We start from the raw sequence: 17,652 nt of genomic DNA, 5'->3' as shown, positions 1-17,652 counted from the left end.
CAAAAAAAAAAAAAAAAAAAAAAAAAAAAAAAAAAAAGACAAAAATCACTTTGTCAGATGGGTGTTCCAAAAAAATTAACAAACAGTGTTGATTTAATTGAAAGGTTTTGCAAGAAATGTAATGTAAAGCCTATAAAAAAACTATCGTTTTTATTAGGTTCTAATCTAGGACCTACCAAAACTTTATTAAGAGATTACACACTAAACCAATGTTTTTTGTATGAAAAGTGGACAAACAACAACTTTAATGATAAAAATGAAATAAACCACTTTAGAAACATTGTATTGAACGCGAAATCAAAGTGTAATGACAAATCCATACACGGAATTCCCATTCTACCACCTAATCCTTTTAATATAATTGCCATCGACATTGGCTTATCCAACTTCTCATATGCCAAAATTCAAATCGATTTAAATAATCCAAAAATCCCGCCAACGTTAACAATGTGGGGGAAGCTAGATCTATTTGCCAAGTATAGAAAACACTTTTATCCAAAACTAAGCAGAGAAATGTTTGAATCAATGTATTATTCTGAAGATGTTTTAGAGAAAATAAAAAACACTGAAAATGGAGTGAAGGATAATGAGTTATGTGAAAATGAACAACACTCGGGAAAAACAGAAGAAGGAGAAGGGGCAAATTTGCTCGATAATCTTGACAAAAAAAATCCTAAAAGAAAATCAAAATTAAAAGAAAAAACACTTCGAAAATATAGAAATTCAAAATTAGCGCCCAAATTTAATCCATCCATCATAACTTCCGTTTGTAATGATTTGGCTGATTTTTTGGTTCCAAACGAAAGTGAATATGCACATACAGGTATTGTTGTTGAATCTCAAAGAATAAGAACAGGAGGTTCAAGTCAAGTTTTACAGCCCGTCTATAGAAATAGTGTTTTCGAATATGTTTTAACCAGTACTTTGGAAAATAGATTTAAGCCAACAATCTCAGTTCCTAACCATTGGGAATATACAAATAAAAATAGTATAGTACATGGTTCTAATGCTCAAAAAATGGTTAATTATTGGCTTAAAATTTGCACTGGTAACACCTTATCTGTTGATCAATCCCCAGCACAAAAACATTTTACCACTGAAGAAGATCTTAAATCGGAGGAAATATCATCTAAATTAAAGAGGAAAACTTTTGTTTGGAATATTTTGAAAAAATCTGTACTAGAAGAAAATAAAGTCTCTTTTAGTGTACCTGATGATGTAATTTTGCCATTTCTAAATATATCTGAGCAATTAAGAGACCAAATGTTTGATAATGATGTGGAAAGCTTTGGAAACGTGGCTGTTAAAGCAAGAAAAAGTCTCTTTGATTTATTGAAATTGGATATACCAACTGCCGGCACACGCAAAGATGATGATTTAGCAGACTCTTTATTGCATTGCTTGGCATGGTCCCAATGGTTCAGGACTTACCGTTTGCTAGCTATTACCATTGTAGGGAAATCTTTCTTAGTACAAAAGGAAATCGATGATTTAGAAAAATTGTTAATTGATAATTTCAATTGCTTTTTGGAATATTCCAAAGATATGGTTCCTTTAAGCAAAAAAATAAAAAAGGAAAATTCAAGTTAAAAAAAAAAAAAAAAAAAAAAGCTTGGAAAGGCTAAAAACTAATATTAAAAAAGAATTGCTTTTCAACAAAACTATCTATATCACTCACATAAACAGAACCCATGTAAATATATCTACTAGATCCATATAAATATATAGGTATATACTACTATTATAACTTATCAATGAATTCAGAAATTGGTTCGTCGCCATTGGCCAAAGGAATGGTTTTTCTAATGGTTTTTGATGGGTTTAACAAACTAGCTACGATAAATGTGGCTAAATCTTCCCTTTGGATTTGATAATATGAGTCTTTTTTCGATTCAATATCAATAGCAGGGCATAATTTGCCAGTTCCCTTTTCTAAACCTAAAGATCCAGGTTGTAATATTGTATAATCCAAGTTTGACCATTTCAATTCATGTTCTGCGGCTCTTTTAGCAATATAATAGTTCCTCAACGCAGTATGATACCATTTTTCACGATCTTCTGCATGAATTGCACTTACTAGAATAAATCTCTGCACCCCTGCTTTTCCACAGGCCTCGATTGTTTTACAGCAACCGTCTAAATCAACAGTGAAAATTCTTTCCACCCCTTTACCACCTGCACCAGCAGTGAAAACTACTGCATCATATCCAGATATTTTTTTAGCGATATCATCAACCGTGGAATCTTCAATTGATGTTAAGGAAACATTGATTTTATCTTGAAATTGTTCAGTAAAATAATCAACTTGGTCTTTTGTTCTAACTATGGCTAATGGTTTATCAAAATGAGTTGGAGAGGCAGAAATTATTTTGTTTAATAGTAAACGACCAACTTTGCCATTGGCACCTACAATTACGACTTTTAACATTGTTTCCAGTTTGTTTGTTTATTTTGTTCTTTACTGATTTTACTTTTAAAAAAAAAAAAAAAAAAGAAAAAACAATGACATTGAATGAAAAAGGGTTAAAAAAAAGATAGAATTGATTAATTTAAAAAGTTAAGGGAACATGAAGAATGAACAAGTGTATAAATTAATTGTTAAAGTCTACTTTTGTTAACTGTTGTTTTCTAATTTATCAGTTAAATCCGATCGCTTAAAAATCCGAAATTAAGGATCCGAAAAACAAACAAAAATATTTCAGCCATTGAATGTTTTTATATATTGAATTTTTTTTTTTTTTTTGGGTTCTTTTTCCATCCAAGTTGGTATTTTTACCAGGCTTTTCATAAAACTTTATTATTAAATTTTTTTTTTTTGGTTCAGATCGTAAATAATAAAAAGCAAAAAAAAAAAAAAAAAAAAAAAAAAATTCACATAGCTCATATACACTGTTCATCACTGTAGCATAAGTAAATCACAATGAATTTGAGAAAAGAATTAACCAATTTTTTAAACCTATGTTTCATCTTTTCCGGTGCCTTTATGTTTTGGAAAGGGTTGAGTATCATCACAAACTCTGAATCTCCTATAGTTGTTGTTTTGTCAGGATCTATGGAGCCTGCTTTCCATAGAGGCGATGTTTTATTTCTATGGAACAAAAATAAATATAATAATATAGGCGATATAGTTGTTTATGAAGTAGAACATAGACAAATCCCAATTGTACATAGAGTTTTAAGAGAACATAAAAATCGAAAGGGCGAACAATTTTTGTTAACGAAAGGTGATAACAATAACGGCAACGATATACCCTTATATGCACCAGGCAAGAAATATTTACAAAAGTCAACTGACATTTTAGGTACTGTTAAAGGATTTTTACCGCAAGTTGGATATGTAACTATTTGGGTAAGTGAAAACAAAAACAATGCCTATTTATTCTACGGACTTATGGCAATTGCAGCATTATTTTTTAATAATTGAGGTTATTCATATATGACTGTACGTATTTGCAAACTGATTTTAATTTTAGCTTTTATTTTTATTTTTATTTTTATTTTTATTTTTATTTTTATTTTTATTTTTATTTTTATTTTTATTTTTTTACTTAATATTAAAACGAAGGGAAAGGAAAAAAAAAAAAAAAAAAAAAAAAAAAAAAAAAAAAATGCTGTGATTTCAATAATCAAGGGACAATGTCCTTTTTTTGCTGTTATTAGTATTACCACCAATAATTTTGGGAGGTATAGTTTGTCCAACGAGCTTTAAATTTATTACCCTTTCATAAATGTTTTGCATGTCATCGTTACCCTTTTTATATTCTAGCAACTTTTGGTATTCTGGATATTTACTTAAAATATCTTGTCTATCTCTATTCCAATTACCGATAAGTTCTGATGGAGAACGTAACATAAGCCTTTTTAATAAATTTTCAAAAATGTTCAACTCCCTATTGTAAAATTGTTCTTTCTCTCTTAGTTCACGTTCCATTTCACTTTCGTGATCTTGTACAATCATATCAGTTATTATATTAAGTTCCTTATTATGAATCTCGTTTTTTAATTTAGATTTATTTTTAGTTAAAAGACTCAAAATTTCTTCTTTAACGTTAGCGTTTGTGTCATCCCAATTATAATCGCTGGTTATAAGTATTTGTTTTGCAGTGTTTGCCAGACCTTGCATTACAATTTTCTTTTCCTGCACCAAATCTAAAAACAAATCTAGCGGAGAAGAACCAGCTCTGCCTATCAAATCCTTAAATCTGTAATCATTTTGTATCAATGGATAAATATCTTGCCATCTTGTGTTTGAGTATATTTCTAATTCAGATAGTGCCTTTTTAAAATTATCCCTAGCCACTCTATCCTGCGTAAAGTTTTTTTTTTTTAATTCATTTAATTTTTGTAATTTGCTATGGTTCTCGTCTTCAATCAAATTTAGGTATAGAGTTAAAACATCAAGTTTAGTCAAGTTTGAAAAATTTTTGTTTTGTAAATATCTCTGATTATTTTCAAACAAATATTGGGACTCTAATATTTTCCAATCTAATATTCCTTTATCTTTGATGATTTTGCTCAAATAATTGGTCAATTCTTTAATGGCTCTTTCCCTTTTATTTTCCATTTCTGTATCATGGTTAGATTTTAAAGTTGCTATGTATTCATTAAAAGTTTCCCTTTTAATCTTTTCACTGACTACAGAATGTTTATATATTGGCTCATTTGCAATTAATCTTTTCACAGTTCTCCAACTGGAATAGTATTTGATTTTTTTCTTATCGTTATCTCCGTAGGATTCTAACATTGCAATAAAGGCTGGTTTGAATTTTGATATGGCATTGTGCTCCTCTAGTAGTTGGTCTTCTGTTCTAGTGTTTAGATACTTTTCAAAAATAGCTTTCTTCCATAATGGATCATCATCAACGACCCAATATCTTGGATCTGAACAACTCAGATCCGTAATGATTTTTTTAAAAGACCATGTTGAATCTACGTCATTTTCCTTTAACATTTCCATAAATAACCTTTCTGCCTCATCTATTGATTTATTTTTCTCTAAATTAAGCAATTTCGAGTTATTTTTAAACTCTTGGATATTTGTTTTCAATTGAAGATTTGTATCAAGGGTTGCTTTAATAGGTTGTGATTTCTTTTCAATTCTAGTATGACCAGTAGCAATGTCTAAATTCGGTATGGTCCAGCTTGACTTATTTGTTTTCGAATTAGAATAATAGACTTTCCCCTCTTTTGTAGTAAAAATCCTCCACCCATGTTTTAACAATAATTTTTCTTCTTCCGTAAGATAAAGGTCAACTGGTTTAATCCAAGTTGTTTCACCAGTATCCGTACGATAATAGTATGGCCTTTTACCATCTGTGGCAGTCTTCCATACACTCATACCTTTAAAAGTTTAGGGTGTATTTATTTAAGTTGTTTAGTGAAAGTTTATGCAGTGAAATTTCTAAAAAAATTTATAAATTATATGGAATTTAAGTTATTTTATTCTGAAAAGAAACGAAAGGAAAAAAAAAAAACAAAAAAAAAGAAAGGTCCTACCCGGACTCGAACTGGGGTTGTTCGGATCAAAACCGAAAGTGATAACCACTACACTATAGAACCGATTACACATTTTTTGTTATAAGGTAAACCTTATAACAAGATAAATCACGTGTTAATAACCGTAAATAGTGAGATACTATGTTATTATGATTTATCCGTAAAGAGACTTGTACGTGGATGTTACGCTTAGTAGTGATTATGCCAGCAAAGCAAATACTACTATAACACCGCAGTACCGAAGTTGAGAACAACGCATCGAAAAGCTAAGGCTATGCGCTGTCATAATTGTTGTAAAAGTTGTCGTGTCGACAACCGAAAACAGGAGTATATAAAGCCAACATCTCACTAAAGAGTTTTGGGTTTCGTAGATATATTGTCCTTGTTTGTATAAGTTAGTTTAGACTTATGTAATTAGATATTATATATAGAAGAAATATAATAACGAGAAAAGATCGATTTAGAACGAGTCTAACCAAGTAACATCTTTAGCCCACTTCACCTTACAACATCTGGTAGCGCCGCTATGTATTTAGATAATTTAGATAACGATATCAAGTTGAATACACCACGTTCTTTCGATGGAAGGAAAGATATCTATGAAATATCAGATTTTCTAGCTACAGTTCACATCCAGATTGCCACTAGGAACATTGAAAATGAAGCTACGAAGATCGCAACGCTTGGACGTTCCTTGACAGGACCTGCTGCACGTTGGTTTGTCTCGTATGGTACGAATAATGGCTTTGAAGGCCTTACCTATGACAACTTTGTAGTGGATTTCAAGAACCATTTTCAAGGCGCAGCTGACTCGTTCTACCTCGTACAGAAGATTCGAGAGTTACGCATGACCCGCCAGGTACCAATTGAAGAGTATAGCGACCGTTACTTTCGATTGGTGGATTTGCTACCTGATGCGTATTGGTCCGAAAATGCCAAAATCGATCAGTACTTATATGGTTTACCACCGAATGTCGTACAATATGTACGAGTGGTCAAACCCGACTCGTTGCAGGAAGCGATGGAGACGGCTTGGAAGCATGTGATGATCAACATGAAGTCGTATAAGGAACCGTTTCCTGATCTCAATAGTTCCCGGATAATGGACCCAGACGCCATGGAACTCGACGCTATAAGTGATAGCCGGAGATCTCGTCAATATAACTATACCCCGAATAACGCTAACAATAATAGATTTAGGCCGATGGCACGTAAAACCATGTCTAGATCAGATTGTCTTAGGTTGGGTTTGTGCTTTAGATGCAAGAAAGGCGGACATAGCTCCAAGGAATGTTCCCAGAAGAACTACTGAGAGTATGAATAGTTATAGTGAATATAAGTATAAAAAACATAAAAATAGAAAAAAAGAGAAAAATGAGAAAAAAGAGAAAAAAGAGGAAAAAACAGAAAAAAAGAAAAAAAAGTGTCCAGAAGTATCTGTGAGTGATGATAAACGCGAATTTGTAAAGTTACCGAAATTCGAAATTTATCCGTTAATTGAAAAGAAACCATTGGTTGGTTGTAAAAGAGAAGTTAAGGGTGTAGTAAATAATAAAGAAATGCTAGTATTGTTAGACACTGGTTCACCGACTACATTTGTGAATCGTTCAGTGGTCTCAGAGTTGAAATTAGAAACGTATTCAGCTCCGCCGTTCACTTTTTATGGCGCTGTCTCCGCTGAAACAGCCACATCAAGTGTTGCGACTAGTATTGTTATGTCGATTGAAAATATAAAGTATAAGTTTGATGCTTACGTTACTGCTGCCGTCTCGCAGAAGATTATTATTGGTGACCCTGTTTTAAGGTCTTACCCGAAGTTACTACACCTGGGAGAAACTGTCGAACCCGAAAATGTATTGGTTCCGTATGACAGTATATTACCTATTGATTACGTAGATAATCCGTCTAGGTATTTTAAAGAAGAAGATGAAATATTTGTTATTTCCGTTAGTGAATCTCCGAAAAAGGATTGTAACACGTTTGAACTGTTGCCGAAATCCTTGAGATTGAAGTACAAGAGTACTGTATCCAATGAATTGTGTCCCTCGAAAATACAGGATAGGAAGGTTGAACATGAGATTGTTCTGGCGCCTGATGGTAGACTTCCTCGAATAAGTCCGTATAGGTTGACACCGAAAAATGAAAGTATTGTTAACGACTTGATTAATGACTTGTTAGAAAAGAACTTCATCACACCGTCAAAATCCCCGTGTAGCTCGCCAATTGTATTGGTTAAGAAGAAAGATAATAGCTACAGGATGTGTGTTGATTACAGAAAGTTGAATGCGATCACCGTCAAAGATCCATTCCCGTTACCCCGTATAGATAGCTTGTTGAGTAGAATTGGTAAAGCTACCATATTCTCGACGTTAGACTTGCACTCAGGTTATCATCAAATACCGGTTAGATCCGAAGACCAATATAAGACCGCGTTTGTGACACCCACTGCAAAATATGAATATAAAGTGATGCCATTCGGTCTGGTGAACGCTCCGAGCACATTTGCACGTTATATGGCTGAGTTGTTCCGTGATCTAGTATTTGTTGGTGTCTATTTAGATGACATTCTAGTGTTCTCAAAGTCAAAAGAAGAACATCTAAATCATCTAGACGTTGTTCTAGATCGCCTGAAGTCTGAAGGCTTAATAGCTAAATTGAAGAAGTGTCATTTCCTTCAATCGTCCGTTGAGTTTCTAGGGTACCAAATTAGTGCTGGTAAGATTGAACCATTACAAGGTAAAACTGATGCCATTTGTGCGTTTCCGACCCCAAGGTCCGTTAAGGAAGCACAACGTTTTTTAGGCATGGTAAATTATTACAGAAGATTTATAAAAGGTTGCTCCATTATTGCACGCCCGATTAATACGTTTATTTCCGGAGAAGCAACGTGGGGAGTAACACAAGATAAAGCACTGAAGTCATTAAAAAGAGCGTTACAGGAACAGCCCGTGTTGATACCATTTGACGTTACAGCTAGTTACAGATTAACTACAGATGCTTGTAAATATGGTGTTGGTGCTGTGTTAGAAGAACTGGACGAAAATAAGAACCCAGTTGGTACCGTATCCTATTTCTCTAAATCTCTACAAGGTGCTCAACAGAGATACCCCGCCGGAGAACTAGAATTATTAGGAATTATTTCGGCACTAGAACATTTTAAGTACTTGTTGCATGGTAAACGATTCGTGTTGAGAACCGATCATATAAGTTTACTGTCGTTGAAAACAACAAAAGAACCAGGCACAAGAATTGCCCGTTGGTTAGATACATTGTCCGAATATGATTTCGAATTACAGTATGTTAAAGGTCATGACAATGTCGTTGCTGATGCAATATCAAGAGCTCCGTATGAAATCAATGTTATTGATGAGCTCGTATCCATTGATCCGTGTGAATGGAAGAATGATTATGAGGAAGATCCGTATTGTGCTGCTCTGTTAGTATCTCTGAATCCAGATGAGTATCTTGGGAAGATACGAGTTAGCAAAGCGGATACAAGTTATTTTAATAAGATCATTAAACGCTATAGATTGTCAAATGCGTTTCGAAAAATGATCCGTCTAGAGGAGGATTTGTTGTATTGGAAAGATAGATACATAGTCCCTCGTAGTAAGGTACAGTTGGTGTTGAATACCTACCATGATCATGGTCTATTTGGTGGACATTTTGGTTATAATGTCACGTTGCAGAAAGTCACCGAATCGTATTATTGGCCACGTCAAGATCATGAAGTTCAAAAGTATGTCGCAAGTTGCCCGAATTGTCAAGTGTTTAAGTTTCACCGTAATAGACAATATGGTTTACTGAAACCGTTAGAGGTCCCTGAAGGAAGATGGACAGATATATCCATTGATTTTGTGTCCGGTTTACCACCGACAGTAAGTGGTAAAGACATGATACTGGTTGTAGTGGACCGTTTCAGTAAACGTGCTCACTTTGTTGCATGTAATAAAGAGTTATCTCAAGAATACACTATTAATTTGTTATTTCAATTTGTATTTTGTTATCACGGTTTCCCGAAGAGGATCGTTAGTGATAGAGATGTTAGATTTACTGGTAACGCATACAGAGAACTTACAGAACGACTAGGTATTAAACTGTGTATGAGTTCTTCGAATCACCCTGAGTCCGATGGACAGAGTGAAAGAACTATTAAAACATTGACACAACTGTTACGATCATATGCCGGGCTAGAGCAGGGCCGTTGGGATGTATTGTTACCCCAAGTAGAATTTGTATATAATTCTACATATCACTCTGCCGTCAAAGCCGCCCCGTTTTTAGTGGATTTGGGCTATGTACCAAATGAACCGTTATTAGATAGTACCTCGTTAACAGCCGCAAGGAACTTCTCGGCTGTAGATTTGATCCAGTCGCTTAGAGCTATCACGCTCCGTACAAAAGATTTCCTCAAAGAAAACCAGGTCAACATGGAAGTTGCCGTTAATCCTGGGAGAAGGGAAGAGAAGTTCGCTGTAGGTGACTATGTTCTGGTACATAGAGACGCTTATTTCACTGGAGGCCGTTACATTAAATTACAACCGATATTCTTAGGCCCGTTTAAGATTGTTAAGGTAATAAATGAAAATGCATATGAGGTCGACTTACCGAAGACTTCCAAAAAGCATAGAGTGATCAACGTAAGATGGATAAAGAAATATCAGTTCGACTCAGAAAGGTATGTAAAGGAACTACCTCGTTCTGAAACTGAGTTAAGGAATAGGCTCGAAAATATCTCTAGTGTAATAGGTTTTGCACCGTCTGAAGGTATAGTCTATTGTAAATTTGCCCACGTAGACCCTCGTCTGACTGCCGCTGTTCCGTTAAAAATGTTTAAGTCGCTTCCACTGCTGAGACGCCGCTCTCTGATAAATAATTTTGAACAGTTGTATAAGCAGTCCGTATCTGACGAGAGGGGGGAAGATGTTATAAGGTAAACCTTATAACAAGATAAATCACGTGTTAATAACCGTAAATAGTGAGATACTATGTTATTATGATTTATCCGTAAAGAGACTTGTACGTGGATGTTACGCTTAGTAGTGATTATGCCAGCAAAGCAAATACTACTATAACACCGCAGTACCGAAGTTGAGAACAACGCATCGAAAAGCTAAGGCTATGCGCTGTCATAATTGTTGTAAAAGTTGTCGTGTCGACAACCGAAAACAGGAGTATATAAAGCCAACATCTCACTAAAGAGTTTTGGGTTTCGTAGATATATTGTCCTTGTTTGTATAAGTTAGTTTAGACTTATGTAATTAGATATTATATATAGAAGAAATATAATAACGAGAAAAGATCGATTTAGAACGAGTCTAACCAAGTAACATCTTTAGCCCACTTCACCTTACAACATTTTTTGTGTAATATGAGATCAATCAAACGCATATGATAACTAGCAATTAGTAAACACAATTAGTAAGCATGATTAGTAATACAATGTAGCCCCGAATAATAAGATCCGACCGCGTAATCGGGAAATAAGAATAAGAACGAGAATGAATAATAAAAGTATAAAAGAGAGGAATATCTTCATGATATTCTTTATGATTGATTTATAGTTTTAAATAATCTTTATTATATATATTATTATTATATGTAAAGACCTAAACGAAACAAGAAATTAATTACCAAAATCTGAACCCGTAATTACTACGCCTAATCCTGAGTTATGCTTACGATATCTGGTAGCGCCGCTATCGACCCTTACCAAATGTACCTTGATTTAAATAAAATGAGACAAACCAAGAGTGTTATGGAATACACTGACAAGTTCGAGAAAACTAGATTGTTGTTGCCTACCGACTTTGTCTCAGAAAAAGCCCTAATTGTAACTTTCATCGCTGGGTTAAAAAAGGACATTTGCAGAGAATTGAGAATTCGTGACCCGCAAACCTTGAGAGAAGCCGAAGAGATGGCCTGGAGAGCTGACAACTTAGGATCTAAAACGAATAATGTAAATTGGTATGATACACCAACGTCAACAAGCAATGATTCGGATGCCATGGAAATCGATGCCATGCAATCCAAATATATGAACCGTAATAGTAGTTCAGGACGTCGTAATTACAACAACTCAGAACGTTGGGATTACAATAACAGCAAACGTCGTAATTTCAACAAGTCCAACTCAAATAACGATTATTGGAAAAATCGCCTCGAAAGCTTATGTAGAGATAAAGGATTATGTTATGAATGTGGTGATTCAGGACACTACGCTTCTAAATGTCCGAAGAGTCAAAAGAGAAACGCGAGTTCTCCCACGCCTCAGAGATATTGAACTAAAACTGTTTAAACACACAGAAAAATAGAAAAACCATCGCTAGATTTACAAAAAAAGAGAAAAAACAACAAGAAAACTACAAAAACAATAAAAAATTACTACAAAAAAAGAAAAAAAATAATAATAATTACAACCAACCGTTGCAAAGACCAGAACCAAATAGTATAAAAAGTTTATACCAAGGTCACGTAGAATTTGCCTACGCTGATCCTGAAGAATTAGGAAAATTTGAACAATATTATAACGAAGACGAGGAAGAAGTGTTTTACGATGCTAACTCGCAATTACCAGCTACAAACGACACAAAAGCTGAAGGAATAGAAACCGGTACAGATGAACAACTCAGTACGGCAGGAATAGAAAAAGACACGAATCCAATCGTAGAAATAGACGATAGGGATGAAGTTATGGACAGAATGAGAGAAAGACTCAAAGAAAGAAAAAACTCTCGTATATACCCCTTAATTATGAAAACTCCTAAAATTGGAAGGAGGAGGGAAGTAGAATTGTTATTGAACGATGCAACACTAGCAACGGTCCTGATGGATACAGGAGCCCCAACAAGTGTAATTAGCCGAAATCTAGTAGAGATAATTGGATTAGAAGTTTCCAAAGCGCCCTTTCAGAGTATAAGTGGAGCGATTAAAGGAACCAAAGAAGGTACGAACAAAGCTACAACAGTACGTTTTACAATTAACGACAAAGAATATAAAATAGATGCGTATATTTTAGACACAATTAACAACAAGGTTATTGTCGGAAACCCCATACTTGAAACAAACCCTGAACTGTTGAACATAGAAACCGAGGACAAAGAACAGTTGAACGAGTTATTAGAGGTAACGATTGAAACAAAGGAAAATAAAACATGGAACTTTATTCCAGAATGGCTCAGGAACAAGTTTAGAGATATTGTAGGTACTAAATTATTACCTGAAACACATAAATTGGTAAATGTACACCATGAAATAATACTAAAGGATCCCGAGAGACTTCCAAAAATGCAACCTTACAGAAGTACACCCAAGCTTGAAGAAGAAGCAAGGAAAATGGTTGATAGCTTATTGTCAGATGGATACATAGAAGAATCCAAAGCCCCAATAGCTTCACCCATAATCATGGTAAAGAAGAAATCTGGAGATTACAGATTATGTGTTGACTACAGAATGTTGAATAAAAATACAGAACCAGACTTGTTTCCCCTACCATTATTAGACACTATATTTGCCAAACTAGGATCTTCAAAAATATTCACAACCTTAGATCTATTAAATGGATATTACCAAATTCCAATGAAAAAGGAACACAAACCCTTGACTAGTTTTGTCACCCCATTTGGAAAGTATCAATTTACTGTTATGCCTTTTGGTTTACGAAATGCACCTTCAACATTTGCAAGATTAATGAGTGACATATTCAGAGATTTAAAATTTGTTTGTATTTATTTAGATGATATTCTAATACACAGTGATAATACAGAAGAACATTGGAAACACTTAGAAACAGTATTACAAAGACTAAAAGATCATGGTTTAGTTGCAAAAAGATCAAAATGTTATTTTGCACAAAGAAAAGTAGTATTTTTAGGACACGAAATTAGTAGTGATGGTATCAGACCATTACAAGGAAAAACCGATGCTATTAAGAACTTAATAGTTACCCAAGATATTAAGAGTGTTCAGAGATTCTTAGGAATGATTAATTTTTACAGAAGGTTTATACCACGATGTAGTCATATAGCTAAGCCACTAGTTGAATTTACAGCAAAGAAGACTGAATGGTCAGACGAACAAACACAAAGCGTTGAAACTTTAAAGAAAGCACTAGGCTCACCACCAATATTAGTCCCGTATACACCCAAATGTTACATGAGACTAACTACCGATGCCTCGTATGATGGACTTGGAGCTGTATTAGAAAAATTAGAAAACAACAAGCTAATTGGAGTTATTGGATACTTCAGTAAAAGCTTACAAGGTGCACAAAAGAATTACCCACCTGGAGAATTAGAATTATTAGCAATAATTGAAGCACTAAATCATTTCCGATATTTACTACATGGAAACCATTTTGAATTAAGAACAGACCATATTTCACTTTTATCATTACAAAATAAGAAAGAACCGTCAAGAAGAATTTCCCGCTGGTTAGACCCGCTAAGTGAATACGACTTCACTTTGACATACCTAAAAGGTACAATGAATCATATTGCTGACACACTATCGCGAGACAGTAAAAGCTTAGAAGTAGATACCATTGATGCAAAATCATGGCTTGAACTTTATGAGAATGACCCCTGGTGTGCTGCAGTTTTGCACGGAATGAAACATATAGATAATGTGAACACAGAAGGAATGGATTTACATTTATTCAAGAAATATCAGAAAAAATGGACTTCATCAAGACAATTTCAAGAAGCATATACAATAGACAAAGACAATTTCTTATATTACAAAGACAGACTATGTGTACCACAAAAAGCAAGAAATTCAGTGTTAGAGTACTATCATGACAATGCTATATTAGGAGGACACTTTGGTGCCGATATCACTTTTCATAAAATTGCAAAAGACTATTATTGGCCTAGTTTATATTCGAATATACAAGATTACGTAGCACATTGTTACAACTGTCAAGTTATGAAGCAACACCGACGAGCCTCACAAGGTTTACTACAATCTTTAGATGTTCCAAAAGGACGATGGTCACATATTACTATTGACTTTGCTTCAGGACTACCACTTACATTTCGTCAGAACGACTTTATTTTAATTGTCGTAGACAGATTCTCGAAACGATGCAACTTTATACCATGCAAGTCCACTACAGGTTCCATTGAACTTATTAATTTACTATTTAAACACGTTTTTGCTTACCACGGATTTCCCCGATTTATTACCTCAGACAAGGATATTAGAATGATGAGCACTGCATACAAAGAATTAGTGAAACGATTAGGAATTCAATTAAAAATGTCAAGTAGTAACCATCCTCAAACAGATGGACAAACTGAAAGAGTTATTCAAATCTTAGGTCGTATGTTAAAAAGCTATTGCTCCGTACATCACCAACAATGGGATAATTTTTTGCCCATTTTAGAATTTTGTTACAATCCGACTTATTTATCTAGTATTCGAGCTGCTCCGTTTGAAGTTGATTTGGGTTATATTCCTAATAAACCACAAATATTTACGGAGAGGGAGAGTTCAGCACAAAATGACTCCGCAGTCGAATTAGCCAAGAAATTGAAAGCAATAGAATTGCGAACAAAAGATTTTTTAGCTGCAAACGCTGAAAACAATGAAGCAGCCAAGAACAATAAGAGAATACAAATTATATTAGAACCAGGACAACATGTATTAGTACACAGAGACGCATACTTCGTTAAAGGCAAATACTGGAAGATACAACCGATATATTTAGGACCTTTCAAGGTAGTAAAGAAAATTAATGATAACGCCTATGAAATAGATTTACCAAGTACTAAAAAGACACATAGAGTAATTAACATTGAATGGTTGAAAGAATTCAAACATGACCCAGACAGGTACCCAAAACATCCGCCAAGAACTGAAAAAGAGATGGAATTTAGATTAACCGAAATAGTTAGTGTAATTGGAATCACAGAGGATAAGACTAAGCTGTATGCAAAGTTCAGCGATGTTGATCCAACTCTATCTGTAGAAATACCACTTAGGATTTTTAACAAATTACCTGACTACAGGAAGACAGCCTTATTGGCAAACTTTAAACAACTCTGGAAGCACTCAGTTTCGGAGGAGGAGGATGTCGTAATATGAAACCAAGTAAACATATATTACAACCAACATACAGGAAGTCTCCGTAATGGAAATTACCTTAATAGGAAATCTTTGTAACAAAGATGCCGTTTATAGAATAACAACGAAATGTTGGAAAAGATTAATATCAAATATAAATGTGAAAATAAATCATATATAAAGAGATGATTTATTATCAAGTTACTCATCAAAAGTATTTAAGTTATAGTTTTAAATAATCTTTATTATATGTAAAGACCTAAATAGAACAAGAAATTAATTACCATAATCCGAACCCGTAATTACTACAACTAATGTTGAGTTACGCTTACGATAATTTTTGTTGTAAAAGGACAGGTAGATAAAAATGGAGCCGCATAAACCAAACACATTAACCAAATTAGTAAAAATATGAATGAGGGATAGAACAAGTTAGAATATGAAAGAATGAACACTTTTCAGGATATTCTTATTGATTGAGCTATTGTTTTAAATAATCTTTATAATTATATTATTATTAAAAAAAAAAAAGACTGAAATAGAATAGTAAATTAATTGCCAAATCGAATGGCTAATTACTAGAAGTGATCCTAAATTACGCTTACTATGAATGTTGAGTATGTAAAACAAAAACGTATCGTATTGAACATCCTCAACAGGATAATCTCAATGACTTATTAAAAGTTAAGTTATTTTTTTTTTGTATTTTTACTTCATACGAGCCTTAGTCCCCCTCTCGCAGAGCAACATCCTCTTCTGTTATTTTTCTACTTTTTCCTGATACTGGAAAAGAAAGAAAAAAAAAAAAAAAAAAAAAAGGGAATAAACAAACGTCTGCATTAATCTTAGAGAATGAATTAAACGCCTTATTTACATGAAAAAAGAATACCTAAGAATCATTTTTTTACGATGAAATGAAAGTATATAAATAAGACGTTCAAATGATAAAGTAGGAACCTATGAAGAGTTTTTCGTTATAACATATATTCCTATAGCTTGTATTATTTCAGCATAACCTGTGTTATCCTCTTTATACATAGATACATCAGAAGATAAATAAATAATATTAACTACACGACCATGTTACTGCCTTATTACATTAGCTTATGTTTATTTGTTTTAATAAAATTTTTTGTGAAAGCTGAAGAAATAGAATATAGAGATGTCTTGCACAATATGTTAGTTGGCAATATAACTGTTAACGATGGTAGTTCTGGTAATATAGAATATTATACAGAGGCTCCATACGGAGCGACCCTTAATATCTCAATGCTTTCCTTGGATAATCATGATGTGGTTGAGGATGCTACAAAATTGTATCAATATGCCGTGGATGATGAAAAATGGGGTGACGCACTTTTTTTCCAAAATTTCATTTACTACAATGGCCAGAATTATAACTATACAGATTTTCCAGACTTTTTGTTAGATCTTTACAAAATTGCCAACGGGAATTTCACTCTTTATTCCATATGGTCAAATACATCTACTGATCCAACTCTAGCTGAGTTTTATTTAAGAGCCAAAGATTTTGTTCCTAACATTGTTTATAATACCTTTATTATTAGTGATAGTTCTTCTGCAATCTGATATTTTCTTAGCATATGAATACAACATATCAAGTCAAAAACTAGAAAACTTTGAGATTTTGAGTACCTCTAACGGGGGGGGGGAAGAAAAAAAAAGTTTACGTTATTATTTAGTTAGTGTCGCCTTAGTTATATATATATATATTTGTGTAGACAGATATTTTAACCTTAAAAATGAACTGATTGCTTAGTTCATAATGACAACTTTTTTTGGGTAGTAATTTTGATGAATTTATTTGGTTATTATTTTTAATAGTTTCTGCTTACCCTCACTCTTTTTTTTTGCTTCACTTACCCTCCCTTTTACTATTATTGAATTTCATACCCTCTCCTTTTTTTTTTTTTTTTTTTTTTTTTTTTTTTTAATTTTACTTCAATTTTTATTTTTTACCTCTATTTTCCAGATTTCCTTACCTTATTGTGCACATGGGAATTTTAATTTTTTTTAAAAATTTATTGTCCAGTCAGGTATATTAACAGCAATATCGCTAAAAGCATTCAA

General features: G+C 33.5%; 6 protein-coding genes and 1 non-coding gene across 7 annotated transcripts; 4 read left to right on the top strand and 3 right to left on the bottom strand.

The window, feature by feature from the left end:
- Window positions 1–57: 57 nt before the first annotated feature.
- On the top strand, window positions 58–1,590 carry SCDLUD_003090 (cruciform cutting endonuclease; the record flags this gene model as incomplete). Its single annotated transcript, XM_046077688.1, has 1 exon — window positions 58–1,590. The coding sequence occupies one exon, from the start codon at window positions 58–60 to the stop codon at window positions 1,588–1,590; it is 1,533 nt and encodes a 510-aa protein (XP_045934055.1).
- A 151-nt stretch (window positions 1,591–1,741) lies between these two features.
- On the bottom strand, window positions 1,742–2,428 carry SCDLUD_003089 (uncharacterized protein; the record flags this gene model as incomplete). The annotated part of the gene is made up of 1 exon (XM_046077687.1): window positions 1,742–2,428. One exon carries the CDS (start codon window positions 2,426–2,428, stop codon window positions 1,742–1,744), a length of 687 nt encoding a protein of 228 aa, XP_045934054.1.
- Window positions 2,429–2,920: 492 nt separating this feature from the next.
- Window positions 2,921–3,424, top strand: SEC11 (signal peptidase complex catalytic subunit SEC11; the record flags this gene model as incomplete). The annotated part of the gene is made up of 1 exon (XM_046077686.1): window positions 2,921–3,424. The coding sequence occupies one exon, from the start codon at window positions 2,921–2,923 to the stop codon at window positions 3,422–3,424; it is 504 nt and encodes a 167-aa protein (XP_045934053.1).
- A 195-nt stretch (window positions 3,425–3,619) lies between these two features.
- Window positions 3,620–5,338, bottom strand: PRP40 (snoRNA-splicing protein PRP40; the record flags this gene model as incomplete). Its single annotated transcript, XM_046077685.1, has 1 exon — window positions 3,620–5,338. The coding sequence occupies one exon, from the start codon at window positions 5,336–5,338 to the stop codon at window positions 3,620–3,622; it is 1,719 nt and encodes a 572-aa protein (XP_045934052.1).
- Window positions 5,339–5,487: 149 nt separating this feature from the next.
- On the bottom strand, window positions 5,488–5,559 carry SCDLUD_003086. The gene has a single exon. It is a non-coding gene; the product is annotated as a tRNA-Gln (tRNA).
- A 463-nt stretch (window positions 5,560–6,022) lies between these two features.
- SCDLUD_003085 (uncharacterized protein) lies at window positions 6,023–10,433 on the top strand (the record flags this gene model as incomplete). Its single annotated transcript, XM_046081492.1, has 2 exons — window positions 6,023–6,587; window positions 6,697–10,433. The coding sequence occupies 2 exons, from the start codon at window positions 6,023–6,025 to the stop codon at window positions 10,431–10,433; spliced, it is 4,302 nt and encodes a 1,433-aa protein (XP_045934051.1).
- Window positions 10,434–11,503: 1,070 nt separating this feature from the next.
- Window positions 11,504–17,151, top strand: SCDLUD_003084 (uncharacterized protein; the record flags this gene model as incomplete). The annotated part of the gene is made up of 3 exons (XM_046080026.1): window positions 11,504–11,753; window positions 11,966–14,083; window positions 16,703–17,151. The coding sequence occupies 3 exons, from the start codon at window positions 11,504–11,506 to the stop codon at window positions 17,149–17,151; spliced, it is 2,817 nt and encodes a 938-aa protein (XP_045934050.1).
- Between the last annotated feature and the right edge of the window lie 501 nt (window positions 17,152–17,652).

Source organism: Saccharomycodes ludwigii, chromosome IV, assembly GCF_020623625.1.
Source record: "Saccharomycodes ludwigii strain NBRC 1722 chromosome IV, whole genome shotgun sequence".
In the NCBI taxonomy this organism is placed as follows: domain Eukaryota; kingdom Fungi; phylum Ascomycota; class Saccharomycetes; order Saccharomycodales; family Saccharomycodaceae; genus Saccharomycodes; species Saccharomycodes ludwigii.
Note: the sequence above shows the minus strand (reverse complement) of the source record. Positions and strands in the feature narration are given on the sequence as shown.